The 26,480-nt window shown below is 55.4% G+C and overlaps 1 protein-coding gene across 8 annotated transcripts in view; it reads left to right on the top strand.

The window, feature by feature from the left end:
- Aox1 (aldehyde oxidase 1) overlaps positions 1-26,480 on the top strand; it is a 50,402-nt gene that overhangs the window by 10,873 nt on the left and 13,049 nt on the right. For 5 of the 8 annotated variants that reach the window (XR_015447046.1, XR_015447045.1, XR_015447044.1 and 2 more), the window contains exons 4-23: positions 204-312; positions 948-1,074; positions 2,940-3,001; positions 3,832-3,921; positions 5,134-5,214; positions 5,638-5,782; positions 6,267-6,359; positions 7,024-7,175; positions 7,357-7,450; positions 7,539-7,648; positions 8,364-8,548; positions 9,029-9,191; positions 10,689-10,787; positions 12,917-13,086; positions 13,389-13,503; positions 15,873-15,995; positions 19,130-19,226; positions 21,949-22,073; positions 23,223-23,488; positions 24,327-24,414. Coding sequence is in view for 5 of the 8 variants with exons in the window: in XM_021249729.2 (XP_021105388.1) it covers positions 204-312; positions 948-1,074; positions 2,940-3,001; positions 3,832-3,921; positions 5,134-5,214; positions 5,638-5,782; positions 6,267-6,359; positions 7,024-7,175; positions 7,357-7,450; positions 7,539-7,648; positions 8,364-8,548; positions 9,029-9,191; positions 10,689-10,787; positions 12,917-13,086; positions 13,389-13,503; positions 15,873-15,995; positions 19,130-19,226; positions 21,949-22,073; positions 23,223-23,488; positions 24,327-24,414 (2,494 nt within the window). In the remaining 3 variants the exon portion in view is untranslated. The remainder of the gene's footprint in view (positions 1-203; positions 313-947; positions 1,075-2,939; positions 3,002-3,831; positions 3,922-5,133; positions 5,215-5,637; positions 5,783-6,266; positions 6,360-7,023; positions 7,176-7,356; positions 7,451-7,538; positions 7,649-8,363; positions 8,549-9,028; positions 9,192-10,688; positions 10,788-12,916; positions 13,087-13,388; positions 13,504-15,872; positions 15,996-19,129; positions 19,227-21,948; positions 22,074-23,222; positions 23,489-24,326; positions 24,415-26,480) is intronic. The other 3 variants (NM_001310222.1, XM_021249728.2, XM_021249730.2) reach the window with 3 other exon arrangements.

Genomic DNA, 26,480 nt, shown 5'->3' with positions numbered 1-26,480 from the left:
CTGTCAGTGCTTCCGTCGGAAGAGATGCCTTGGAACCAGGGAGACTGTGCTGGAGTCCCTAACCCTGCTGTGGCCCCAGCTGTGCACCCCAGAAATCACTCGGACCTCAGCCTCTCCCCTGTAGCTGGTGTAAGCTAGGGAGCAGCTGGTGTGCAAAGCAGGGGCATGGTGTGTGCCCTGCCCACCCCCGACTCTCCCTGCAGACACTACCCAGCCAGTGCCTGCCTGACGCCTGTCTGCTCCCTGCACGGCGCAGCTGTCACCACGGTGGAAGGCGTGGGAAGCACGAGGACGCGGCTGCACCCCGTGCAGGTGAAGCTGTGACCCGGATGGCGTGCAGGTCCCTGGGCAGAGAGAGCGCAGGGTCGGGGCCTGGGTACGGGCACGGACAAAGCCCAGGAAGCCCAGAGAAAGCCAGACAGTCCTGGTGTGGACCACCTTCCCTCAGAGCCGCTCTGGGCCGGAGAACTTTACCTTTCCTGAGACACCACGGGTGTGGCCAGGTTCACCCGCTCTGCGCCCTGATTAGATGGCGCCTGTGGGTCTGGTCTCTTCCGCCACTGGAAAAAGTGAGCATGGAGGCTGAGGCAGCCCCAGAAAAAGCAAGCAAATAAATGGGACCCAGCATTCTGTTTTCTGCTCTCTCCTTGAGTGTGTAATCTGCAGTTTCTCTGAAGAGGATCCATTGTCTCAGGATCTCATAGCCCCCAGGGGCTTCAGAAGATGCCCTGCGCCCCTCCCAGAGACCAGCCAGGATCTGGGGCCGTTTCGGCTCGGGGCTTTAGGCTCCACAGCCAGGACTCAGAACCAGGGGTGGGAAGAGCTTTCAGGCCTCTCCAGCCATTGCAGTGCCCAGTGGAGCCGCCTGAGGCTCTTGAGGAAGTGCAGGTTCTGACTTGGTTGCATGGACCCAGCCCAGCTCCTATGTCCCTGACTTCTGCTTGCAGGAGAGGATCGCCAAGAGCCACGGCACGCAGTGTGGCTTCTGCACCCCCGGGATGGTGATGTCGCTGTACACGCTGCTGCGAAACTACCCACAGCCCTCGGAGGAGCAGCTCCTGGCGGCCCTGGCAGGTGGGTTTAGCCTCATGCCACACACCGAACCCCAGTCATGTTAACAGACAGGAAGTGTCAGCCCAGTTCGTACCCAGAGAGCCTGAGGCTCAGAAATGTCACTTGTCAGTTTGCCAGCTGTTTGTGGACAAGCTGTTTGCTGAAACCACACTCCAAACCAGATGCACACATTGTGTTGGGCGGTTGCATTTCTTGTCTCTTTTACTGTATTAGAGTCCTTTCTTTTTAATTGTTCGCTTTCATAATCATCAAAACCCAAGCTCTGCATTTGTCCCTGGAAAGAGGGCAGCTGCTGTCCTTACAAGCTGCTGTCCCACCTGTCTCTCCTAGTGGGGCCAGGGGTCTTGGAACAGAGTCCGGTGTGTGAGGGCTTGGGAAGTGTGGTCTACACCAGAGACCCAGCTCCTGGTGACACTGGGGAGCGGCTTCTTCAAGTTCTCTCCATGGAGCTATGTTACTGGGCTCAAGAGCTCTGTGCATGTGCACATGCATGTGTGGATGTGTGGATGTGTGCATGTGTATATGCATGAGTGTGCATGTGTGTACATGCATGCATGTATATGTGTGTGCCTGCCTGTGTGCATGCATTGCATGCATGTGTGGGTGTGTGCATACCTATGTGTGAATGTGCATGTGTGAATGTGTGCAGTGAGTGTGTGTACAGGTGTGTGCATGCATATACGTGCATGGGTGCGTGTGTGCATGTGTGCATGCATTTATTTGTATGCGCGTGTGTGTGCAAGCATGTATGTGTGCCTGTATGCATTTATGAGTGTGCATGTGTGTGTGTTTCTGTGAATGTGTGTGTGTATACATTCATCTGTGTGTGCCTGTGTGCACATGCATGTGTGCATGCATGTTTGGTCTTCATCAAGGTCCTAAACAGTTTCTTAGAAGCACCCGCCTCTCGAGCCTGTGCCTGGTGAGACTCCCTGGCCCTCTTGGTCCCCCTCCCTCCTGTGCCCCCTCTCTGTGTGGCTGACTCGGAGACTGAACACTGCCTGGTCCCCTGCAGAGGGCCAGAGTGGCAGGAAACAGAAGACAACACCAGAGCCGTCTTCCAGCTGCCTTTTGGTCTCCTCTTGCATTTGATTTCATGGCTGTCCAAGTGACAGGAGGGTCTCAAACTTCGGGGTACTAAGACACACCCAGGAATTTATGAGTATTGAAGGTTTTGGCCACCCAACTCCAGGAAATTCGCCTCAGTGGCTTTGTTTTTAAATAAGGCCTGAGGCTGGGAGTGGAGGAAGAGCAGTGGCCGAGGGAAGCACAGCCTGGAGATTGAGTGTGGGGAAGGAGTGCACAGAGCTCATCTGTGCTGCTCTTGGTGCTTGGCCTCTCCTGCACCCGAGGCCTGGTCACAAGGTTTGCTCAGCAAGTGCAGTGACGCAGCGTGAACACGGCACTGTGGCTCTCACGACACTGAGGCACCTGCTGAGAGGGTAGTCGTTTGTCAAGTGAATGCGTGACTGAACAGCAGGTGACAGTTGTGTGCACACTGACTGCAGGCTGGACTCATAGGTAGACCTTTCTCCACACAGCGAGTGTGCATGGGAGACATGCACGGCTGTGTATCCGTCATAATCCTCCAGTAAAGTTAGGTTTTAATTATACTTCGCTCTTAAAGGTGACTGGAGAGCAAGATTTTGTCTTAAAATCATTGTGTCATTTGAGCACCTGCCATACACAGAAGACATAAAAATTCTTAGAAACAGATGAAGTGCAGATGGCGGAGCTGTGAAAGCACCCTGGAGACGGATCAAATGCCCGTGAGGCGAGGGTGGAACCGGCCACAGTGAGGGGGACCCAGAGTCTGCTGCGTGCTCCTATCACGCAGCCCCACTGACAGCCAGTTTCTCCTGCAGGCAACCTGTGCCGCTGCACGGGGTACAGACCCATCCTGGACGCGGGCAGGACCTTCTGCAAGGTCAGTGCCGGGCAGCACGAGGCCTCCTCTCCTGCGACACAGTAGGGTTGTCGCTGCAACAGGCACCGCTGTGCTGGGAAGGCAGGGCTGCTCCCAACTGCAGCTCCATAGCCGGCCTCTAAGGGCATTGCCTTGCTGGTCACATCCGGTGCCTGGCTGGGCAGCACTCTGCCACCCCTGGTGCCAGGAGGCTGTGCACCTGGCACAGCGCTGGGCACAGAGGTGCAGCCAGCCCCTCTCCGCAGCAGACTGGCTGCCTGACAGAAGGCCGGGCTGCCGCAGGGCCAAGGAGCTGACTGAGCCACTGCTGCGTCAGTTTACTGAACAAAGGAACAGCCCAGTCGCGGGGCCCAGGCTGCCTGGGTTACACTAGGAAAACGCCACAGAACGCGAGGTCCACAGGCTGACGCCTGTGCTCACTAACAGCCGGCACGTGTTTAGCTTACTAGATTATTAGTGACCGTCAGTCCTTCATGGTTAACATTCTTTGGCATGTGCCAGGCTTATACAGTCTTTATGTACTTTAACTTACTTAATAAACACTGCTGGTCAAATTTTCTCACCAGCTCATTTTTTTTTAACTTTTTTTTTGGTACTGGGGATTGGACTCAGGACCTTGCTCTTACCAGGCAGGCGAGGTGCCACTGAGCTAAAACCGTGGCCCTCCAGCTCAGTTTTTGATGAGAGGTAGTTTGGATATGCTAAGTACAGGTGATTTCTTTCATGATGCTTGACAACAGTGATCCTGTGTTACGTCCATTTGTCACCAGGTTTATCTGATACCTAAAGAATCAGCATTAAGTTCCCACTGGTTTTTTTTGACCCATTAGACTTCTGGCTGCTGCCAAAGTAAAGAAAATGAGGTTTGCTGTTTGGACCAAGGAGTAAACAGACTGCCAGAACCCAAGGAGGGAGGCCAGGTCAGTGAAATGTAAGGTTGTGTGACGCTGTCTTGGGCCACAAGCAGCAGCAACTCCTTGCAGGAAGCCTAACAGGCTTCATGCTGGCTGAGCATGTGGCCTCCCCAGCCTGTGTCACATGTGTTACATGTGTACGGGAAGCTCCCCAAGAGCAGTGGGACAGGGAGGGGCGTCCAGTGGGTGAGGGATGACGTCTTTGCCATGGCACAGTGACAGTGGCCAACAGCGATTGAGCATTCAGAGCAGCCAAGTGCAGCGGGCTGGGCGTCCTCCTCCGGGAGTGGTGGATGTCCGAGGGGACGGCCGCACAATCACCCCGAATTCCTCGCTGTGTCCATGAGCTGAAACGTCGCCCTGACCCACACCGGGCCAGGCGTCAGCTGAAAGTAAAAATGTCCTCACCCACATGCCAGGCCCCTGCAGTGCGCCGCTCCGGGGAGGCAGTCTGGGCCCCGAGCATCCCACACTTTCCAGAGCTGGTTCTGAGCAGGCGGTTGGGAGGAGCAGTGGGGAAGGTGGCAGCAGGGGAGGTGGCCGCCCTGGCGCCCTCCCTACGTGTGGAGCTTGGGCCTGTGGGGCTGCTGATGCCTGCGAGAGCGACAGGCCCAGCCTGGGGAGCCCTCCAGGGCCCGGGATGGGGTTCATCTGCTGCCTGTCCGTCTTTTCCCAATGGAGTTCCATGAGGATTTCCAGAATCAGAGCTGTTGGATGACAGTGCATTGTCACCCGGGACACACATGGTCGCCCTGTTCTGAGCAGTGTCGTGGCTCCCCCAGGTCCCCCCTGCTCACCAGGACATGGACGCCCTTGTCCAGGTGTCCACACTGTGCACTGCCGGCCTCCCTGCGGCCTCTGGCTGCCAGATGCACTGTCGCAACCTTGCAGTGCTTGTGCTGGGTCACCCTTGCTGTTCTTGTGCTGGGTCACCCTTGCTGTTCTTAGCAGTGTCCCCCAGCCCTGAGCGTTGACGCTGAACGCTCGGGCATGCTGGGGCAGCCTTGCAGCTTCCCCTTGGAGTGAAAAGGTGAAAGCTCACAGTGTCCTAGGAAAGAAGACCGCGTGCCGAGCTTGCTGGGACTTCGAGCAGGAAAACGCGGTCTCCATCGGGCTTGATTCGGTGTGCGGTTCCAGGCGTCGCTGGGGGTCTTGGAACCTGTTCTCTGCGAACAAGAAGCAGGGGTAATGGTGACTTCTGGTCCTTTGTCTTTTAAGATGAGTCCAAAGCTCTTCTCGGAAGAGGAGTTTCTGCCGTTGGACCCAACTCAGGAGCTGATATTTCCTCCCGAGCTGATGGTGAGAAGGTGGTGCTGGTCCCGTCCCGGGGCTCCTGGGGAGGGTTAGCTGCAGAGCGGGAGACGTGAGGAGGGGGAGGGAAGTGCTGTCTGAAGCTGTGGCTGGCGTCCACGAAAGCCACGCGGTCCACTCGTTTGGCCTGGCCACGCTTCTGCCTCCTGTCAGTGCCGCTCACTCTTCCAGACGGCTGGAGAGCACGAGGGCGTCGATGGGAGTACAAAGCACAATACAGGAGCCCCCAGGGAGCTCCGTGGAGCCCAGCGCTGCAGCTGCCGGGCCTTCCCTGAGCCCCAGTTCCTGGGCGGCTCTGCTGGGTGCCTCTTCCCAAAGATCTGCCTTTGCCTCCTCGCCCCTGCAGCGACAGCGGAAGCCTGTGGAAATGCCGTCAGGAGTCAGCTTGAGCCCCTCTCGCTTTTCCCACAGATACTGGCTGAGAAGCAGCCGCGGACCCCCCGGGTGTTTACGGGGGACAGAATGACCTGGATTTCCCCGGTGACCCTGGAGGGCCTTCTGGAAGCCAAGTCCAAGTTCCCCCACGCCCCGCTGGTCATGGGCAACACCTCCGTGGGTATGCAGGCCGGGTCTGGTCTGGTGTGGAACAAGTGAGCTCGCTGGGAGGCCTCGCCTGGAGATGTGGGTGGAGCCGCGTTTTAGTCCTCTGGGCTCGGCCTCCTCAGCGAGCCCTGAGAGAGGCGCTGTCGCTGATGCTGAACCCTGTGTGCCGGCCGGGCCATGCAAAGTGACACCCACTTGCCCTGGTGGCAGCGGCGAGGTGACGCCGTCCTCTCTCCCTGACGCTTTCTGAAATCGCAGTTCAGGGTCTGCCTGCTGTGTCCGGAAGGCGCTTGACTGGCCCCCTCTTTAAGGACACCCCAGAGTCTCCCCAGAGAGAATTCAGAGGGAGCGACATGACCCAAAATCCATCCAGCCATTCTCTCTGTGTGAAAGAAATGCAGTGTTATGTATTTAAAGACATCAGTTTAATGATAATGGCAAAATTAAAAGGGCAGTTGGTCCTTTTTATCCTAACCTTTTTAATTTTAATTTTTTAGGGCCTGAAATGAAATTTAAAGGTGTCTTCCACCCGGTTATAATTTCTCCTGATGGAATTGAAGAGCTGAGTGTTATAAAGCATGCATGCAATGGTCGGTCCCTAAGATCCTCTGTTCTTAGCTCATGCGCTGACCAGGTCCATTACTCTGTTCAGCTGACAAGCACCCTCCCTTAGTAACAGTGTCCACAGTCTCCCGGAGGGCCGTGGGAGCAGTTCCCCGAGGTCACACCGCTACGAACAGTCTGAACAGGTGCAGTTCACTGGGACCTTTGTAATGTCAGAAAGGCGCAGCAACTGCTCAGCAAGGGTGCTGTGCTAAGTACACAGGGTACGGCTGAATGGAACACAGTCTGTGCTCCCCAAAGCCCTTGCAAGCAGGACCAGCTGAGGTATTAGGCTGTCAGAATGGCTTCCTCCTGTGACAGAAGTTGGTCTGATGGGTGTGATGAAGGCATTGTAAACAGGATCCCAGTGTAGCCTCTGGATTGAATTCCTGCCTGGCCAGTAGTGTCCTGTAGTTTGGTTCCAGGTCATGAAAACTGTTCACTGTAGTGCTCAGTAGAGGGACTGTGTGGAGAGCTTGCCTTCCTCAGCTCCATATCAGCTCCATTACTGCTGCTACTGCCACTTCCATCACCTCCTCTTCCTCCATCACCTCCACCACCACCACCAGTAATCAGATAACATGCCTGTATCTGTGGTCTAATGGGCTGGCAGCAATCGCATGGCTCTATCTGCAAGCACCTCTGTTTCAGGGCTGACTCTGGGTGCTGGCCTAAGCCTGGCCCAGATGCAGGATGTCCTGGCTGATGTGGTCCAGTGGCTCCCAGAAGAGAAGACGCAGACATTCCATGCTCTCCTGAAGCAGCTGAGGACGCTGGCTGGGTCCCAGATCAGGAACATGGCTGTACGGTTTGGGGAGAGTACACTCTGGTGTGCATGCTTGGGGTGATCATCCTGAAGAAATCATTGTGTTCTTTGAAAGAGGCAGAAGGAACACGTTCTCCAAAGGCTTGCCTAATTCTTATTTTAGTGCTATGGTTTTGTAATTATAAGGCAGCAGTGAAAATAACTTTTTATTTTAAAAGTCTTTAGGGGGCCACATCTTGAGCAGGCATCCGGACTCAGATCTGAACCCCCTCTTGGCTGCAGGTAGCTGCACCCTCTGTGTGCTGTCGAAAGGTAAGGTGGGCTCCTGCTAACCCCACTCCCCCGCCCCTTCTGTTGGAGGAGGAGGCAGTACAGCTCTGAAGATGACTGTTCTCTGCAGAGGGGGAACGGCAGATCCCGCTGGATGAGCACTTTCTCAGCAGGAGCCCCAGCGCGGATCTCAAGCCCCAGGAGGTCTTGCTGTCCATGACTGTCCCCTACTCCCGGAAGGTGAGGACGCCCTGGTCGGCCCTGTGAGCCTGAGCTGTTATTCCCGTGGAGGCTGGCTCAGGAAAAGGGCCTGGGGTTCAGAGGGGAGACAGGGGCCAGGCCTCAGGAAGTGGCGTGAGGGGTCATTTTCGGGGGACTCTTGCCTTCCCCTACCCCAAACCCTTTCTAATAGAGATTCCAAAGTTCTTTGTCCAGAAGCTTTTCCTAATTGAAACACACAAGGATCAAGCTCTGTATCTTAGGGCTTAAAAGAGGCTAAAAAGTTAGATTTGCACTTGAACTTCATGGAAAAGACCAGGGCGTTCTTGGAGTCAATGCCCACAGGTCGAGTCCTGAATAAGCTCCAGCCTCGGCTGCCTTGTGGGATGGGAAGGACCAAGCCTGCCACGAGCCCTCGAGCTCAGCAGCCACATGCGTGGGGCCTCTCCTGTGCCTAGCAGCTCAATCTCTACCATCCCAGCCCCGGGTGAGAGCGAGGGAGGGCCCAGAGGGCGGCTCGGCGCACCTTGGCACTGGTGAAGTCTGCCGCTACCTCGCAGGGCCCCGCCCCCTGCTTGGCCCCCAGCCCCTCTCCTCACCCCTCAGCCTGTGGCCCCCGTTTCACTGAGGCCCTCGGCCTGGGTCCTGGGCAGCCTTCTTCTCTAGTACCGGGGCTGGCACTCCCCAAGCGCAGACTCGCCCCTCTGGTTCCCTGCACCACTTTCCTGTCTTCCAGTGGGAGTTCGTGTCCGCCTTCCGGCAAGCTCAGCGCAGAGAGAATGCGCAAGCCATAGTGAATGCAGGGATGAGGGTCTTCTTTGGGGAAGGGGACGGCGTCATCACAGAGCTTTCCATCCTGTACGGCAATGTCGGCCCGGCCGCCATCTGTGCCAGGGATGCCTGCCGGAAGCTCGTTGGCAGGTGAGAGGCGTGTCCCGAGACTCGGGTAGCAGTGGCCTGATCCGTGGTGAGACGTGGTGCACAGGAGAAAGGGCTGAAATGCTCAGACCTCCTGTTAGTGGCAGGGATCCAGTGAGAGTCCATGACTATTCCGTGTCTTGGTTTTAATGAACCGAGGCAAGTGTTGAGCTCCGTCAGCTCCCCTAACCTCCTGGTAGCTCAGTTTCCTTTTCTGTCATACATGGATAGTCACACCCAGGCAGCTGAGAGACCTGAGCGAGTGCAGACCCACGCAGCACCTGGCGTGATCAAATGTCCTGGTGACGGAAGGGTCACTGCAGCCGTGGGCCGCAAGGGAGGGTGGGGAGGCCAGGCCACGCCCTGTGGATGGTGATGCCTGGCCCTGAGCTGACCCTGCATGGTCCCGTGCTGGGCCGGGGTCCTCCGCCCACAGAGTAGCGGAGCCTGTGAGAGGCTGAGTCCTGTCCTTTCCCCCCCCAGGTCCTGGAGTGAAGAGACGCTGGACGAGGCCTGCAGGCTGGTGCTGGGCGAGGTCACCATCCCTGGCTCGGCCCCTGGTGGCCGGGTGGAGTTCAGGCGGACCCTGCTGGTCAGCTTCCTCTTCAGGTTCTACCTGCAGGTGTCCCAGGGCTTGAGCCACATGGTAGGTGGCCTGGTGGCTCCCACTCTCTGTGGGACCTAGCCTCCTGGCGCTGGAGACATGAGCGTCATGGGGTCCTGAGGCGAGGTGGATGGGTGCCCTGGGATCCCCACAGCTCCAGTGCGAGTAGGCAGGTTCCGTTGACTGCCCTTGTTCTGTTCCTGGCCCTTTGCTGCTCAGATGGTGCTCAGCACCTGCTGGCAGGGACACACTCTCTCACCCGACTTCCTGTCCTCTGTTCAGCTTCATTTCCCTCACAGGGGAAGACGGTGACAGAGTCATCCTGGGGAAGGGGCTCACTGTGGTCCTCGTGTGTCAGAGGACCTGCCCCCTGGGGGTCACTCCTTCTCCTGGTCCCACTTACAACAGTCAGACTCCCAAGATTGTGTGCCAGGGAGAACACAGCTGAAAGAGAACCTTCCAGAAAACCTGCCAGAGCCACAGGGAACGGAAGCCTTACTGTCCCCATTAACCCTGGGCCACACCTGGCTGACTGCCCCACTCTGTGTGCTGTGGAAATCAGAGCATGACTTCACCTAGGAGACACGTGCTCCTCTCTCCTCATTACTTTTGAAGGTGTCTTTTCATTATAGATGGGAACAACCAAGACCCACAGGTTCACTCAGCTTTTTAGAACACAAACCTCAGATCATATGTGAGTGACACTGTCACTAAGTCACCAAAAGTGAAAAAATACAGCCAGTTGAGGACTCCTCCCCTCGATCACAAATGAATCCAATTGCTTGGTGAATCAAGTGCTTTAATTTAAAACTTCTACTTTAAAGTCTTGTACCTTCCATCCGAGCTTCCTCTCTTGAAAAATAATAACCTTTGTTGGCATTCCTTTCTATTAAAATTATTTAAGTTATAGGGGCGGGGATTTAGCTCAGTGGTTCTGCCACCTGCCTCACAAGCGCAAGGTCCTGAGTTTGATCCCTGGTACCAAAAAATCAAAAACTTATTCAAGTTATAAAACTTAACCATCAGGGACATCGATTAAAGCCTGTGTAGGGGCCTGAGTGGCCACCCTCCTCAGTCCCAGCTTCTCCTGGGGACCGTGTGTGTCCTGTGGGTGGTGCCAGGGACATTGCCTCTGACCCCTCCAGTCCATCATGGAACCATGGGTGTTTGTGGTGGTGTCACTGGCTCCAAGCTCTTTGTGGTTTCCGTACTCTCCTCCTGTTTCCTGACTTAGCTTCTCTCTTCCTGTGCTGCTGCTGCGTATCCTCAGATCACACAGGAAACAGTACTAAGGGGACCAGGATGGACATGTACACAGTGGACGCCAGCAGCCCATGGGTCCGTGTGACTCCTGTGCCCTGGGAGTTCATGTTCCCTGCAGGGGCGCGGGGGCCAGGGGTCGCCTCCACTCCAGGCCCCAGGGCAGGGCGTCAGAGCCCAGGGTGAGGTGCTGACCAAGGGCCCCACTTGTCTCCCTCCCCACATCATCCCGGCCCACTGGAAGGTATGTGAAGCATCTGCCATAACCCTGCCTTCCAGGACCCGGGTCGCTATCCCAGCCTGGTGGGCAAGTACGAGAGCGCGTTAGAAGACCTCCACCCCGAGCACAGACATGGCCGGGGAACGTTCAGGTACCAGGTGAGGGACTTTTGCTTATTCAGAGAGACTAAGCCTCTCAGGGACTCCCAGCTCAATAAGCCCATGCTGCCATCAGGTGAATTCACAGTGTCTCTTAGTGCTGATTAAAATTAAAATCTCAAAACCCTGCGGGGATGGCTCAGTGGTAGAGGGCTTGCCTAGTGTGCTCGAGGCCCTCCATTTGATCCCCAGCTTTAGAAAAAAGTGTCAAAACCTATGAGTTGTGACCAAAAGCAAATGCAGCAGTGGGGACTGTGAAGGGAAATGTGTGGCCCTCAGAGCCCTGTGTGTTGTCCTGTGTCCTTGTGCCACCCACGTGAGTGAGCCAGCTGGCCTGCCCGGCTCCCAATGTCAGCGTGAGACCCAGGGCGGTCTGTGTGCCAGGCCCTGGGCTGCATGGGTTCATTCTGGCCCCGGAGGCGGCAGGAATGCAGGGATGCTGTTTACCAGAGCTGCTGCTTTCTTTGTGCACTGTACGCTCCTTCACTCCCCGGCCCTCCTGTCCTGCAGCTCTTCCGTGAGTGCATTTTAGTCAGATCAGACAGGAGTCCTAAGAGCTGTCTGCAAGCCTGCCTGTTAGGAGAACTACACTCCTAACTCCACATGGAGCGTTCTGTGATAACATCAGCAAATACTAGCTGAAACCATCCTGCTGCTACACTGGATAAGACTGGCATGTTTCTCCTTGACATTAGTATCAAGAAATTTGACCTTGAGAGTTTTATTAAGTCAAGAATAGGAAGAGAGTTTTTAAACCTAAGCTCATTGAATCTGGGATTGGATTAGTCACAGAAGCTTACGGTACGTTGCAGTGAATGCTGAAGTTGCTGTATATTCCTTGAGGTTTTTTAAAAATTCAAATACATCAGACTGCACGGGAAGTAAACATTTTGAAAGTTACAAACCTGGCGTTCGGTTGAATATGGCAACTACAGTCTTTGACTTAGAGATCCCTGGCGTCGCCTTGAACCGGGACAGATTTCAGAGTGGAGCAGCGCACACGGGCACTCAGGCCTGCAGAGCAGCCTCCCGGGCCTCGTCAGGAGGTGATCTGGCAGTGCGCCCTGCGCAGTTCTGCTCTTCCTTTTCCAGCTCTCTTCGTACCTGCACCAGCGTCGGTGTTGTTGGAGCGGCTTCAGCCCTCATGAGTGTTTTCCCCACGCGTTCATCTGCCTCCGTGTCTGGGCAGCACCCTGTTGCCATCGCAGCCCGGGTGTGACCGACTTTGCCGGCTGTGGCCCAGGACAGGTGGACCAAGGTCATCGGACTTGGATGGGTGCTGGCTGGCAAAGGCAGGTGCACAGTGGACAAGGACATGAAAAAGGCCCCGCCCCTTCAGCTGAGCAGAGGTGGAAGTGTGCATCTTGCAGCCGCGTTGCGCCGTTCCCATTGTAGACGTTGTCTCTGCTTCTGCCCCCTTGGCCAACAGGGTGGCGCCAGTGCTGTCTTTCGCTGTGAACCCCAGGGGTTGTCACTGCACTCGGCGCTGGTTGGACCCCCGTTCAGATTCACAGAGAACTGCAGTGACACTGTGTGCCCCAGGTGTCTGAGCGAAGTGATTCTCCCCTGCTTTAGATTCCCTCCCTCCAGGTAGACAGAAATGCCACTCTGCTTGAAGTCACCTCAGAGTTTTTGTGAAGCTGTCCCCACATGCTGTGCTGTGGCACACCGCGCTGTGACATGCACCACAACAGACAGCAGTGAGAAGAACTCAGCGATGCCGTTTAAACAAATACATGAACATTAGCGAGTGAACATGACTTTGTGTCATCAGAAAGAAATGTTTAAGGACCGGGGATTTAGCTCAGTGATTCTGCCACCTGCCCCGTAAGCACAAGGACCTGAGCTCCATCCCTGGTACCAAAAAAAAAAAAGAAAGAAATGTTTAAACCCATTTACTTACACATTCAAGACCAAGTGGGGAAACCCCACGGGTGGCCACACCTTCCAGTTTGCTGCTGGGTATTTTAATGCCTGTTGTCCTGGTGACTTCGAGTAGGGACTATTACTCTCGGACGCACTCTGATGTATGTAGCTCACAGCCATCCTCTTCTGGGAGAAGCTCACAATGATTGTTCTGCCTTCCTGATAGGAATCTAAAAAGTGTGTGCCAATTTCTTCTCATACAGAACACGGACCCCAAGCAGCTTCCTCAGGACCCCATTGGCCGCCCTGTCATGCACCTGTCCGGGGTCAAACATGCCACCGGGGAGGCCGTCTACTGCGACGACATGCCCGCGGTCGACCAGGAGCTGTTCCTGACCTTTGTGACCAGCTCGAGAGCCCATGCTGCTATCGTGTGAGTCTCCTACCCAGCAGGCGTGGGAGACTGGCTTCCCATGGCCCAGTCACGTTAGTGCAGACGAAGGGTGGGGAGAGGGGACTGTGGGGTGAGGACGGGGGGAGGTGGGGCAGAAACGCAGGGTCTGCCACACTCCGCTCCACCCTGCTACACTCAAAGCCTCATGGTCCCCAGATCTGTCCCCGTGCCGGGCAGAGCGTTCTGGAGCAGGGCTCTGACATGTCCTCCCTCTCTCGTGTCTCACTTCTGCTCACCACATTCTCCTGGTCCCCGCACTGCGGCTGCCCTGTGTCCCCCAGCTCCATGGATCTGTCAGAGGCTCTCAGCCTGCCGGGCGTGGTGGACATCGTGACGAGCAAGCACCTTGGGGACGTAAACTCCTTCTCCACAGAGACATTGCTGGCGACAGACAAGGTACAGTGGACCCTTGAGTCATGACTGTCCTGACATACGAGCAGCTTGGGTTACGACCAGAATTTTAGTGGGTTTTTTGTTTGGTTTTTTGTTTTTTTGGTACCGGGGATCGAACTCAGGACCTTGCACTTGCAAGGCAGGCAGCAGAACCACTGAGCTAAATCCTGGCCATATAATTTTAGTTTTAACTTATGAACAAAGTCTTGACTTATGACCCAGATGCCAGCAACTGTTGCTCCCAGATGGTCTCAGACATAGATTTAACCCTTAAAGAGCTCTGGAAGGAACATGACAGTATCCTTGCCTATGTGGGGCTCACTGAGAAATCCTGGGCCAGTGCTCTCTAAGAACACTGAGATCTGCTGTGCACAGGAGAGAGACTTTGAAGGCTGTGGAGAGGAGTCTGAGCCTTCTCTGACCAAATTGAGTTACAACCAGCCCTTGGGAATAAATTGAGTTTGTAAGTCAAGGGCCCACTGTGATGTTACTTCTTGTTTGAAAGCAGGTTAGCTGTATTTTCTGTTTTCTCAGCGATAACACCTGATTCCGTGCATCATAGAAGACTCTGATATACTTGGCTTATGATAAAACATCGTATTCTAATAGCTGTTGAATAAGCTCAAAATAGGCTCACTTTCCACAGAAGTAAGGAAATAGGCGAGTTACATAGAAGGTCCTAGTAGTAATGTAGTGTGTTGCCACCAGGCCTGGAAGAACAGTGGACGGGAGTTTTGGCCGCTCTGGCTCGAGATGCCTCCCTGACACCCTTGCTGCTGCTCTAGGCCCGGTGTGTCCCAGAGTCAAGCTCAGGTTCACAGGGCATCCCCACATGTTTCCCCCTGGAGTCCCCCCGAACTCATCCTGACCCTCCCATTCCCACTGACTTTTGCTCAGTGGGCATTTTTGCTTTGTTTTGTTTTGTTTTATTTAGAGTCAGGGTCTTACTAAGTTGCCAGACTGTGGTCTGGCCAGAACCTTCGATCCCCCTGCCTCAGCCTCCAGAGTGCTGAGCTTAACCACCACACTAGGCCTGGGAGAGTTTAAGTGAGCATCTGTTATGTCTGGTTTCAGAGGAGACTCTTTAATGTGTCCTGTTCTGTGTGAAGCTCGTTTTTAGTCCTCCCACCCCAGCCCTTCCGGGGTGAGGCTCTTGCCCAATTCCTTCCAGTCTCCCACGCCTTGCTCCCAGCGCAGCTGGTGCTGTAGAGAAGCAGCTGCCACCAGAATGCATCAGATACTGGACTTGGGCACCAAAGCCCAGTGACCAGGAAACGCAGGTTCCACACAGCTCTGACCTCCCCAAGGCTCGTACTTGGAACCGGCCCTGCTCCGGCTCTGTCTGGCAGATCTAGTTGACAAAAACCAACATCTGAAGTCCACTGAAGCCGCCCCAGGGCAGGGCTGCGAGTGGCTGTGACCTGAGTGTTCACTGACTGAGCAGTGAACACTGGGCTGTGGCCCTGACAGGCTTGCTAAGTGCCCTGTGTCTCAGCCTGGGTGCCAGGTCCTCATGGCCACAGGCAAAGCCCGGGGCCTTCAAAGCCAGGAACAGTGCTCTCGGATGGTGCCTTGGGTTCAGTTCCCTTTTAACATTGGTTTTTAGCCCGTCATGGCTTCAATAAATGGCATTGCTGAGGCTGTGAACACAGACGACTGCAGTCCTGCGGGGCTGTGGACCCCGGCCCAGGCTCGCCCAGAATCCGGCGTGAGCCTCTCCATGCTGCCCACCCACGGTCCAGGGCTGCACTTGGTGCTCAGCACTGCTGGACTGTGGTACTGGGAGGAGCTGGGCCTCCTGCTCAGCCAGTGCTCACAGCCGAGCTCCTCCCCGGCTTCATTGCACTGGTTTTGATACAAGTCCCACCCCTGTGGAAAGACAGAATAGTCTACAAATAGGCTAAGGCCCAGTGAGGAGCTTTGAGTGTGAGTCGTGTGTGGTGCGAGGTGGTAGAGGACTCCGGTCTTGGTGTTGTTCATTTCCTGCCCACCCACCTATCTCCCATCTGTCCTGGGTGGGGGACAGAGTGGCTGGTCACAGTCTGCTGAGGGAATGCTCAGCCTCCGAGGTCCCGGCCCTTCCTGACAGGCCTGGCCCCAGTATGGGTCGGGCAGAGGCCCATGTGGTGTTGTCACAGAACAGTGCTCTTCGAGCCACCCCTGAGCCCCACTGAGCTCAGCCTGGTGCAGGATGGCCCTGATCATTCAGGGGCCCTCGGCTGGCCGGGAGCTAGGGTCAGCTTGGCTGTGTGGCCCTCCCTGCCCAGGACTCAGGGATGGGGTGCAGTCGCTCACTGTGTGCAGCTGCCCATGTGGGAGGGAGGGACGCATGGAGGGAGAGGGTGCTCCAGTGACAGAGGTCTCGGTCCCAGGTGCTGTGTGTGGGTCACCTTGTCTGTGCCATCATCGCAGATTCTGAGGTTCAGGCAAAACAAGCTGCTGAGAAAGTGCGCATCGTCTACAAGGACCTGGAGCCACTGATCCTCACGGTTGAGGTGAGGCACCCCCGGCCGGCCAGCTCGGGCAGGGTGGACAGCAGCAGTCTGTTAGGAAGCTCTCCCAGGGACAGGAAGGCCCAGCCCCAGCCCCAGCGGCTCCCAAACCAGCCTCCGCTGGCCCCAGGCCACATCCGGGATTCCAGGCACCCCCAACCCCCATCCCGTCCCCTGTGCTCCAAGACAGGGCCAGGAAGCAGCTTCTGGGTCAAGTCCCACTGGAGGGTCCTGCTGTCCCGCCCAACTAGACCTTTCGGGGCACACGGAAAGTGGAGGCCGATGGTGGGCCTCGAGTGGGCAGATTCTCTGGAGCTCGGGGCTTCATGGGAACGTGGGGAGAGATGTGGGCACTGCCAGGCAGGTGGGAGAGGAGCCCGGGCACCGCCTCAGGGCCTGGGAGGTGCCTCCTGAAACTCCACTCCCCCACCTTCTCGGTGCTGCTCCAGGGAGCCCCATCAGATGCCCTGAGGCAAGTTCTGCAGCTCTGCTTTTAGATCCTCTATCGCACACTGAGGGATTCGAGGCACAGGCGCGTGGGAAATTCAGACAGTGGAATTGCATTTGCTACCCCAGGTTTTAGATCATGGTTGGAAATGTGGGGTTGTAAGACACCTCTGTGAGGTGACAGTGCTCTTCTGCGACAGCCCTTTAGTTCCTACAACGTCCTGAGTGATAAGAGGGGAAGCTGCTCATGCAGACTGGATGCGGTTGGTGCACATCCCTCGTGCTCTGGGGACGGCCTGACCCTCGAACCGTCCTCAGAGGCAGAAAGGAGGGGTTGACCCGGGCGGGGTCACTGTCTGCAGAGGAGCCCGGCCTTGGGGTCTCACCTAGGAACACAACAACTGTATCTGGAAAATTTCCTTAGTATTTTAAAATTAAAATGGATTCAAGCTAAGGGAGACAGAAATGGAGAGCAGAACAACCGTTCAAAGGCTCCTCTTTTACCCCAAGTATTTAGAACACCGAAGCGTGCATTAGTTACAGAGATTGCTCCCTTGCGTGTCATCCCAAAGGCTGATCTTCTCCATGGCATCTCAGGACTGGGTTTCCAGTGCTGGTTGCATGAGAAACCGTAAGAAACTGGATTGGCTTATCCTATGTGTCTCCCTCAAGAGCAAATTTCAGTTCCATTTCACTGGTGAACTGGGTATGTCGACCTGAAGGAATATCTAGTGAGGCCACTAGGCTTCGTGAAGGATACTCTGGACAACTGTTCCCATTTCTGTTAGTGGAAGGAAGGTGAGATCCATGAATAGCCTTCTGCCAAAAGTTCTGCTTCAAGTGGTTCCGCGATGGCAGAGGAATCTGTGGTGTTAATGGTGATGCGCAACCCTGGGCACTGTGTCCTAGTGTAACCAACACCTCAAAATGGAACTTTAAAACCTGGATTTTCCCTCTAGAGATAAGCAACTTTTTCAGACTTTATCCTGCTGAGCACATAACCAATAGTCCACCTCCCGCTCCTCTCCTCAGCCCAGAAAAGAGGACAGAATGCTTCACAAGCATAAGGTCCCGAGTTCAATCCCCGGTACAAACAAACAAACAAAGGACAGAATATGCACACGCAGGTCCCAGGAGACAGATTCCAGTGTCCTTCTCTCAGGAAAGGGGACATGGATTTAAAGATGGCTCGAAGTGGCAAAGCAGGCGTGGGCTGCATTGTCTGTGTCCCCTCCTGCTCTCTGTCACTTGCTCCAAAAGACCCCAACCCACGAGTCCAAGATGAAATGGTGATCTGATGCCAATAGAACCCTTCATCTCCTTGAGAACTAGCTTTGAATAAATCCCTTTTCCTTTTTACCAAAATTTTCAAAAATGAAATCAAGCCAAGTAGACAAGAATCTAGAAATCTGGCTGTGGTTAAGGCACGAATGGGCTGGAGAATTTCCTGGCCAGTGTCAGCCAGCGCTGTGGTCCTCCCCACCTTTCCCCGCCGACGCTCCTGCCCACTGTGTGTTCCTCCCCCAAGCACTGCTTCTGAGTTGAAATTACTTCCTGTTCAACAATTATTCACTCAAAACTTCATCCAAACTTTGTTTGAAATTCTCCGCTGGATACCAGTGGTTTAAATGTCCACCCTTCCCTTTCCTACTCCCAGCCAAATAAAAATCCAAACAAACAGACCCCAGCCTCGAGGGGACCCAGGTGGGTCTGACCATGCTCTGCTGGCTCCCAGTCCCTTCGCACCTTCCCCACCAGGACATTAGGACACCGACTCCACTGCTCAAGTGAAGCTGAAAAGATTAAACGTAAGGGTGGGACTTACAAAACGAGCTGCTTTTTCAACTTGGGGCACCAGAGTCTGCCTAGCAGAAAGCGTGTGAATGGATCCCAGCAAGAAGCTCCGTGTCGATCAGCAAAAGGCTGGGAAAGGAAAACGTGTGTGCAGGAGGGAGCCGACGGGCTTGGGGCTGTGTCCTGTGACCCTGCTCAGCGTCCCCATCTGCCTGCTGCGTGTGGTGCCGGTTACACTCTGGCTGTGGGGCACAGGCCCAACCAGTGCTAAACCTGCAGTGTCACAAATAACTTAAGCTGTGACTGAAACACAGACCCCTCTCGCTCACGCCAAGGTTTCACCTGCTGTGCACTTGGGAGACCTCATGGTGTCGGGGAGCCCTAGCCGGGCCCTCGTCCAGCACGGCTGAGACGCACGGATTGCAGTCAATGAGCCCCCAACCTCCACGCCCTGCCCACCGCAGGGCTCCGCATCGTCCCACCCAGCAACTCCCTGCTGCTCACGGCAGCCCTGTGGGTTACCCTCCCTCTGCTGAGGTCACCTATGCCACACAGCTGGCTGTTACAGGGCCAGTCGACAAACACTGTCTCGGAGCCTGGGTCCTTTGGTGGTAAAAACACAGACACCCTTTTCGGTGGGGGAAATGGCAGGGTCACACGAGCATCCCTGTTAGGTGGCCAGGAGGGGCAGCCCATGGTGGCCAGGGTTGGAGCATCCTCGTGGCCGCAGGTGGGGGTTTCAGGATGCGCATGATTCAGGGTGGGCAGTGCAGGCGTGGAGTGCAGAGACAGGAGAAACCAGCTGGCTCCTGTGCCACAGTCCGGCTGTGGGCAGCACTGCGCTCCTGCGGGCAGGGTCCTGGTCCCCAGCTGGCCTCAGTTTCCCTTCTCTCCAGGAAGCTGTCCAGCACAAGTCCTTCTTCGAGGGGGAGAGGAAACTGGAGTGTGGAGACGTGGAAGAGGCGTTCAAGACAGTGGATCAGGTTCTGGAAGGTAAAGCTCTCGGGAGAGGGTGGCACGGAGCAGCCCAGAGGGCCTGGAGCTGGCTCGTGGTGTGACCGTCACCCTTGGAGTTAGGCGCCCGACACCGGGCACCATCCCCACAGGGTTCCAACGGCACGTACCATCTCGGTGCCCGAGAGCCGCGGCTCTGGCTCGCCCTTCAGTCAAACGAGGTTTCACAAAGCAAACTCGGAGGCTCCGAGGCGCTGTGTGGGCTTGCTTCAGGGACAGCAGGCTGGGTTCTCTGCTCTGGTAGAAGCTGCCCTCAAGTTAGGATCTGAGCGCTTGAAATTTGAATGTGCTTGTCCTGTAAGTGAGGCAGAATCTGCTGGTTTTCTGCATGCTTTCCTCACTTTTGGGGGTATGTGCGAGATGTTTACTCTGAGTCTTATTTTTTTCTGCTGTTTCTTCAGTGAGATCATGGAGAAGATAGGAGTCCAGCACAAAATATTTCCAAGGGAATATCCCTCAGGCAGTTGATAAATCTCTATTACTGGGTCCATTTTTTAATTTTAAGAAGTTCTGCCTCCCACCTACACGTGATGGCCACTCGCATTTGTACTGCTCATTCCTTGCTTTCATTCCGCCCCCAGTGACCTTCGGTTCCCTGGTAGTTCTAGAACTCCGTGCTGGAGTGTTGTAGTATGTTGCAGCATGTCGCCCTGCGGCAGCTCTTGATGTTTCTCTGTCTAACCACAGACTGTCACAGCGTTCTCTGTGCAAGTCACGCGTAGAAGCTCACCTCCTTTTCCATCCTTCTGTCCCCTCCACCCCTCATCCACTTGATGACTGTCTCTGATTCCTGTGCACACACTGGAACCATGTGAAGCAATCCTATAGTTTTGTTTTGGACATAATTTTTAAAACTCAAGGGGAGAAAAGAAAGCTACCGTATTTTTATTCTTTTTGTCATGCACTCTTTCTTGCTGATGTTCTCAGCACTCTGAATGTGGTCCACTCCTCTGGCCCCCTGGCTTCTGCTGAGAAAACGGCTTCTCTCAAAGCGCTTTCCCCCAGTCGAGGGGGTGTTTTTCTCACTGCTTTCAAGAAAGTGTTTTCTTCCCTTTTGTCTTTAGTGTTCTGAGGTTCAAATATGAAGTGTCTAGGTGTGGATTTCTTTGGATTTATTCAGCTGGGGTCACTCAGCATCTTGAGTCCGTGGGTTTGTGTCTCTTGCCAAGTTTAAGAAGATCCGGCCATTATTTCCTTTAGCGCTTGGCTTCCATGACACAAATGTCGGGTCTTTTATTTGGTCACATGGTTTCCGAGGCTCCAGCCATGTTTTTCCAGTCTGTTTTTCCTGTGATCAGCTTGGCCGGTTTCTGTTTTTCTTGCTCTTGTTCTCTGGTCACTTTCTCTGTTCTCTGTCCTGCTGTTGAGCCCCTCCGTGAAGTATTTAAATTTTCAGTTCTTGCACAGTATTTCTCAGTTGTGAAATTTCCCTTTGGTATTTTTGCCTTCTGTTTCTTTGCAAACTTTCTGTATTTGGATCGCTGTCCTGAGGGCTTTTGTCCGATGGCTCCTTTGGGTCCTTGTCCGCAGTCTCAGCCTCTGGTCACCTCAATCTTGGCTGCTCTTGGTCTTTTCTCGAGGAAGCTGAGATTTTCCTGGTGCTTGGAGCGATGAGTGACTTCATCGTACGTCCAGGACATTTTGGGTTTCTGTCCCAGGGCTCTGGGGCTGGTTAGAATCTTCTCTACTGGACCGGATTCCATGCTGGCGGGGAGGAGGGGCTGACACTTGCTGTTGCCAGGTGGGGTGGAGGTGCAGTTTCCTGGTGCAGAACTAGAGTGCTTGTCACAGCCTGATAGGGACATGGGCCCCCCGCAGGTTGGGCAGTCTCTGAGTTTCTGCCAGGCTCAGCTAGGTTAGGTGTGTGCTGTCTCTCGGTAGCTGATCTTCCTAGACACCTTCTGCTGAGCCTCGACTACTGAGAATCAGTATCTGTGGCGCTTTCTTCCACCTCTGCCAGCGGTTTTGGATCACTGGCTTCTGCAAAGCCAGGACTCACGCACGAGGCACGTGATAAGAACCGCAAACCAGTGCCCACAGCTGTGCCTCACCGGGGTCGTGCTGTCCCTGTGTGTCGCCTTCTTCTCTCTGCCTGTCAGTCCTCTGAGGGAGGGTTTGTTTGGGAATAATACACAAGAAGGAGACTTGCAGTCTCATGGGGCAGCCTCTGCTGTGTCCAGAGCACAAAGGAAAAGTTAGGGTTTCATGGGGAAGAGGAGGCGGGGAAGTGTGGGGCGCTGGTGTCTCTACCTTGTGCATCAGCGGAGGCTCTCGGGGCTCCGCCTCAGCCCTTGTGGCTTTGGGTTGGGCTTTTGAGATGGTTTGGGGACAGGACTATGTGACCTCAGCGTCTCGTCCCACGCCCTCCTGACACCATTCTAGTTGGGTTTGACGCAGTGACCCCATTAGTGGAGTCAGCTTCCACACTGCCTGTAGACAGGGCGCAGGGTGGCCAGCTGCATGTGACGGGGCAGGGAGAAGCTCATCCCTCCCATCCTGTCTGGGAGCTGCACGTCACCTCGCCGTGGTGTTCTGACCCTGGAAAGTCACGTGCCTTCCTCAGGGCTCACTCTGTGGTCCTGCCTTCCGTGGACGTAGCGGAGGCCACACATTGCCGATGCTGCTGGTTGATGGCTCACGGGTGACAGCCGGGCACCGCTGTTCTGGCTGCCACCTCAGCTGTCCAGTATTCTCCTGACAGGTGAGGTCCACATGGGTGGTCAAGAGCATTTCTACATGGAGACTCAAAGCATGCTTGCCATTCCCAAGGCAGAGGACCAGGAGATGGACATCTATGTGTCCACACAGTTCCCCAAGTACATCCAGGTACGTGGGGTGCTGTGTGAGGACAGGGACAGGTGATTTCTGCCCGGATATGTGCCAGAGTGACTAGAGGCCAAACAAAGGTCATTGCTCAGGAGCTGAGGAACTATTGAGTGCTAACAGTCATATTGATGTGGGTGGGTATCTGGCCACACAACTTCCCCATTTTAAGAGTTTTATTAAAAGAGGTGCCTTCTGTTTGTGGGTCTGTAACTTCAGAACCCATTAGGCCGTCTGCACATGTCTTGCTCTGATATTGGTACAGTCAAGGAAACAAGACAAAAGAGGGCGGCCTGCCCTGCCCCAAGCACACAGCACGGACTCGGAGGAATTAGGGAGCAGCATGGAGAGGGTGTGGCCAGGCCCAGCCAGTCAAGGCAGTGTGCAAGCGGGTGCAGGAATCAGGAGAAAGGACGGGCGCCCAAGCTGAGTCACCAGCAGGCCCCAGAGGAGGAGGCTTCAAGTTGGATTTGCAGTCAGAGTTGTGGGGGGCAGGGGAAGAGGCCATTTCCAGTCCCTCTCACAGCAGGACGGTGCCCTCAGCCATCCGCACATTTGCTGTTTGCAGCCTGAGCCCTGGGCAGCAGGGAGATGGGAGGGGGCAGGGTCCTGGAGAGCAGCAGCCTGAAGGGCGCACTTAGGAGCTGGGAGTCAGGCACCAGGAGGAGAAGGAAGCAGAGCAGAGGGCGTGGGCTCGATCCTGCAGAGCTGGCCAGTGCTGTCAACAGAGCCGGAGCCAGGTGGCCTCCGGCCCAGTGCTGCTCTGCTGCCCCTCCCCATCTACCTTGGCTCCCCAGCTATAAATTGGTTGTTAGGACTAAAGGGCACTAAACATTGGGGGGCCGAAGAATAGGACTCAAATCTGGGGAAGACCTGGGGAGGAAATGGGAGGGGTCAGCGCCCGGCAGGAAAAGGACCAGCAGGGAAGCAGGACCCCAGCGTTACTCTGCAGAAAACACAGCCCTGGGATCCGGGATGGGCACTCTGGGTGTGGTTCGTGGGGAAAACATAAAAAGTTGGAGTAGAACTGTCCCGCAGCTAGTGAAGGGCTGGCTACTCAGCAGTAGTCCCGGTGGTGTCCTTGCGGCCAGGTGTCACTGAGATGCGCGGGCAAGGCTGGCTGAAGTTACTGGGCTTTCTTCTGCTTCTCAGCACAGCGCATGGCTCGTGTGTCAGCACACTGCTGCAGTGTGTAGCAACTGTCACACTTCTGCTTCACGGGACAGTTGCTTAAAGGTCGTGGGGCAGTGGCGAGTCCTTGCTGAAAACTGCTGTCATTCCCAGGATATCGTTGCCTCGACCTTGAAGCTCCCGGCTAACAAGGTCATGTGCCACGTGCGGCGTGTTGGGGGGGCGTTCGGGGGAAAGGTGATCAAAACCAGCATCATGGCAGCCATCACTGCATTTGCCGCCCACAAGTAAGTGGAGAAACTGCCTGCCACGGCTCACCAGAGGTACGATGAAGCCACAACAAAACTCAGTATCGGGCCAGGGATCTAGCTCGGTGCCACTGCCTGCTTCACAAGCGCAAGGTCCCAAGTTCGACCCCCCTGTACCAAAAAAATAAAAAAACAGCTCAAGATTAACAAGAAAGAAGCAGAACCAAAGTCACATAAAACCCGCGTGGCACGCAGACCGGCTGACAGCTGCACCGTCCCCTTAGTCTCAGCTGTCCTGCTGTGTGCTGTGAGAATAAATAAGAATCCACCACTGAAAGGAGTAAAAGCCATGGCAGAAACAGTACAGTACTGGAGCGTGGACAGGAAGCAGGTCCTGGCCTCCTCCCCTGCTGGCTGGCTGTGCCTGCCGTCGTCACGGGCGAGACCTGCAGCACTGATTCAGGGCACTGCTCTTGCTAGGATTGCGTTCATTAAGTCGCTGACTCCCTTTGAGGGTCTCGAAACAGCACCAGGGAAACTGCCTGCCCCTGGCATCACCAGGCCCTCCATCCCGGGGAGGACGAAACCTTTGTCCAGACCCACCTAGTGTTGCCATTTGTCACCAGTCTAACATGTGGCCTTGGGGCCACTTTCCCACAGCAGAGGGCAATGCCCACCGAAATGCCCAGAGCCACCCTCCAAGGAGTAGTGGAAGTGGGCGTCGTGCCCGGGCCCAGAGGGAGGGGAGGCCACTGAAGGCAAGGCCAGCGAGGCTGTGTGACAGAGCCTGGAGTCCTGGGGAGGCTGCGTGTGGACCCGAGCTGTGCCACCGGGGAGGCCCTTGTGAGGGAGAACTCACCCCTGCACTTCTGTTCAGGCACGGCCGCGCGGTCCGCTGCGTCCTGGAGCGAGGAGAAGACATGCTGATAACTGGGGGCCGACACCCTTACCTTGGGAAGTACAAGGCGAGTGGAAGGGCTGGTCGGCAGGGCCCGGGGGGACACCCTCAAGTCAGCCCGCAGTGCTCCGCCTCACTCTCCGGGAAGTGCTGCTGATAATCCCTGGCAGCTCAGTGACCCTTTTCTGCTTTGCTCAAACATGTCAGTTTTCGAAAAAGTGCCAGCCAGCATTGTGCCTTACAGTCCAAAGGTGGGAAACCTGGGAATATATACATTCACAAAAGTCGGTCTGATAACCACACTTATTCTCATATATAAAAGAAGTAAACTAGAATAATTCCCATAACGATAGTGTTATGGAAAATTGTAATTATTTGCAAATGGGCACCTCACTTTTTAAAGCATCAAAGGTATTTTTGAAAATTGTGTTTCAGAAATTCCTAGATACATTTCCATGGTAGGAAATAATTATTCTTTTGCTTCTTAAGAGATAATTTTACTTGTCACAATGGACTAACTGCTGTCACAAACAACAGAACACTCAGGATCTTAAACCTAGGACGTTATTTTGTGTTCAAGTCACGGCCAGATGTGATCGGCAGAGGGTAAGGAGGGGCAGGCTCCACTCAGGAACTTGAGCTCTTTTCTTCTGGCAGCACCACCGTGCCATCCCCTGGACTGCACCGTCTGGTACAGTGGCCATGAGGTGCACCTGACTGCTTCAATTCACCTTAAAACGCACTACATTAAGCCACCATGCAGTTCAATGCTTGGCAGCCCCTAGGGTGGGTGGCTGGCAGGAAGTTCCGTTGTGTGGCTTTGCCAGGGACTTCATGTCCCACAGGGCCCCTGCGGTGGGCAGCCACCAGGAGAAGAGAGAGATGAGACGTCACATGGAGGGGCCTCAGGCACCAGGCCTGTCCGTGGAGCACCTGGTGGCTTTGGGCAGAACTTGGCCACCTGCTGCCAGGGTGGGCCTCCTGTGTGCCCAGGACAGAAGCCCACGGGGCTGCAGAGCTCAGCACAGCCTCCGCCACAGCGGGTGAGCCTGGGTACAGACTGGACACTAACTGATTATCCAGGCTGACTTTATTTTTGGTGATGCAGAGGATTTATTAAAGTGAACTGTGTCCAGGGAGGGGGAGGAATAAGACGCATGAAGTCATTATGAACACCTAAGAACTGCAGGTGCCGAGAGGAAGCACGCCTAGCCTAGTGACCCCGCCGGAAGACGAGCAGGGTAGAAAATGTGCAGAACTGTCTTAGATAAGGCAGACAGGAGGGGACCTTCAAGGCAGATGGGCAGACAGGAAACACTCGGGTGCCAGAGACCTGGGCTCGGCGGGCGGGAGGAGGACGGAGTCGGGAGGCGGAGAGCTCAGAGCTCGCTGTGGCTAGAGAGGGCCGGGCTGGTCGTGCTGGTGATGCAAGTGCAGGGGCTGGAGCTCCAGGCCTGCACTGTTAGGCTCGGTCTTAAAGTCAAGAGTGAGACGGGGTGAATCCTCGACCAGTGGAGCAGTGGGGTGCCTCAGCTCCACTTGGGAGCTCTGGGGCTGGGAGGGGCAGGAGGGTCTCCAAAGCCAGGACATGGCACAGGAAGCACTGGGGCCTGAGAGGTGATGGGGGGAGAGGAGACGGGCCCAGGGCCACAGGGTCTGCTGGGAAACGGCACGAACAGCGGGGATTAAACCCAGGCGCAGGACTTGAAGATTGTGAGGGGCGAGTCGGAAGGGAAGCAGGGATAGCGGGAAGCAGGAGGCCAGCTGGCCTGTGCCCGTGCTGGGCTGGAGGGACAACAGGACAGCAAGGCAGAGATGACCTTCACCAGCCCAAGCCCTTGCAGAAGGAACTCGGCTAGCGTGAAGCCATCATGTGGTGCAAGGTAGTGCACTCTGAAGGAGGGAGCCTGAGGCGGGGTGGCCGTGACGCTAACGGGGTGACGGCTCCTGGGAGGACCTCGCCTTTGACTCACCTGTGCTGTGATGCTTCGCCTCGTCAGTTCCACTTCACAGACAGCCAGGCAGGTTACATAGCTGCTGAGGTCTCAGAGCGAGGCCCAGACCCCAGGAGTCTCTGCCCAGGCCAACACTGAGGCTCTTCCAGGCAGGGAGCTTACGGGGACAAAGAGCACC

Source organism: Heterocephalus glaber, unplaced genomic scaffold, assembly GCF_053883595.1.
Source record: "Heterocephalus glaber isolate CG9 unplaced genomic scaffold, H.glaber_assembly_v1.0 deba00001743, whole genome shotgun sequence".
NCBI lineage: Eukaryota > Metazoa > Chordata > Mammalia > Rodentia > Bathyergidae > Heterocephalus > Heterocephalus glaber.
The sequence above is the reverse complement of the archived record's forward strand: the minus strand, read 5'-3'. Positions and strand labels throughout refer to the sequence as shown.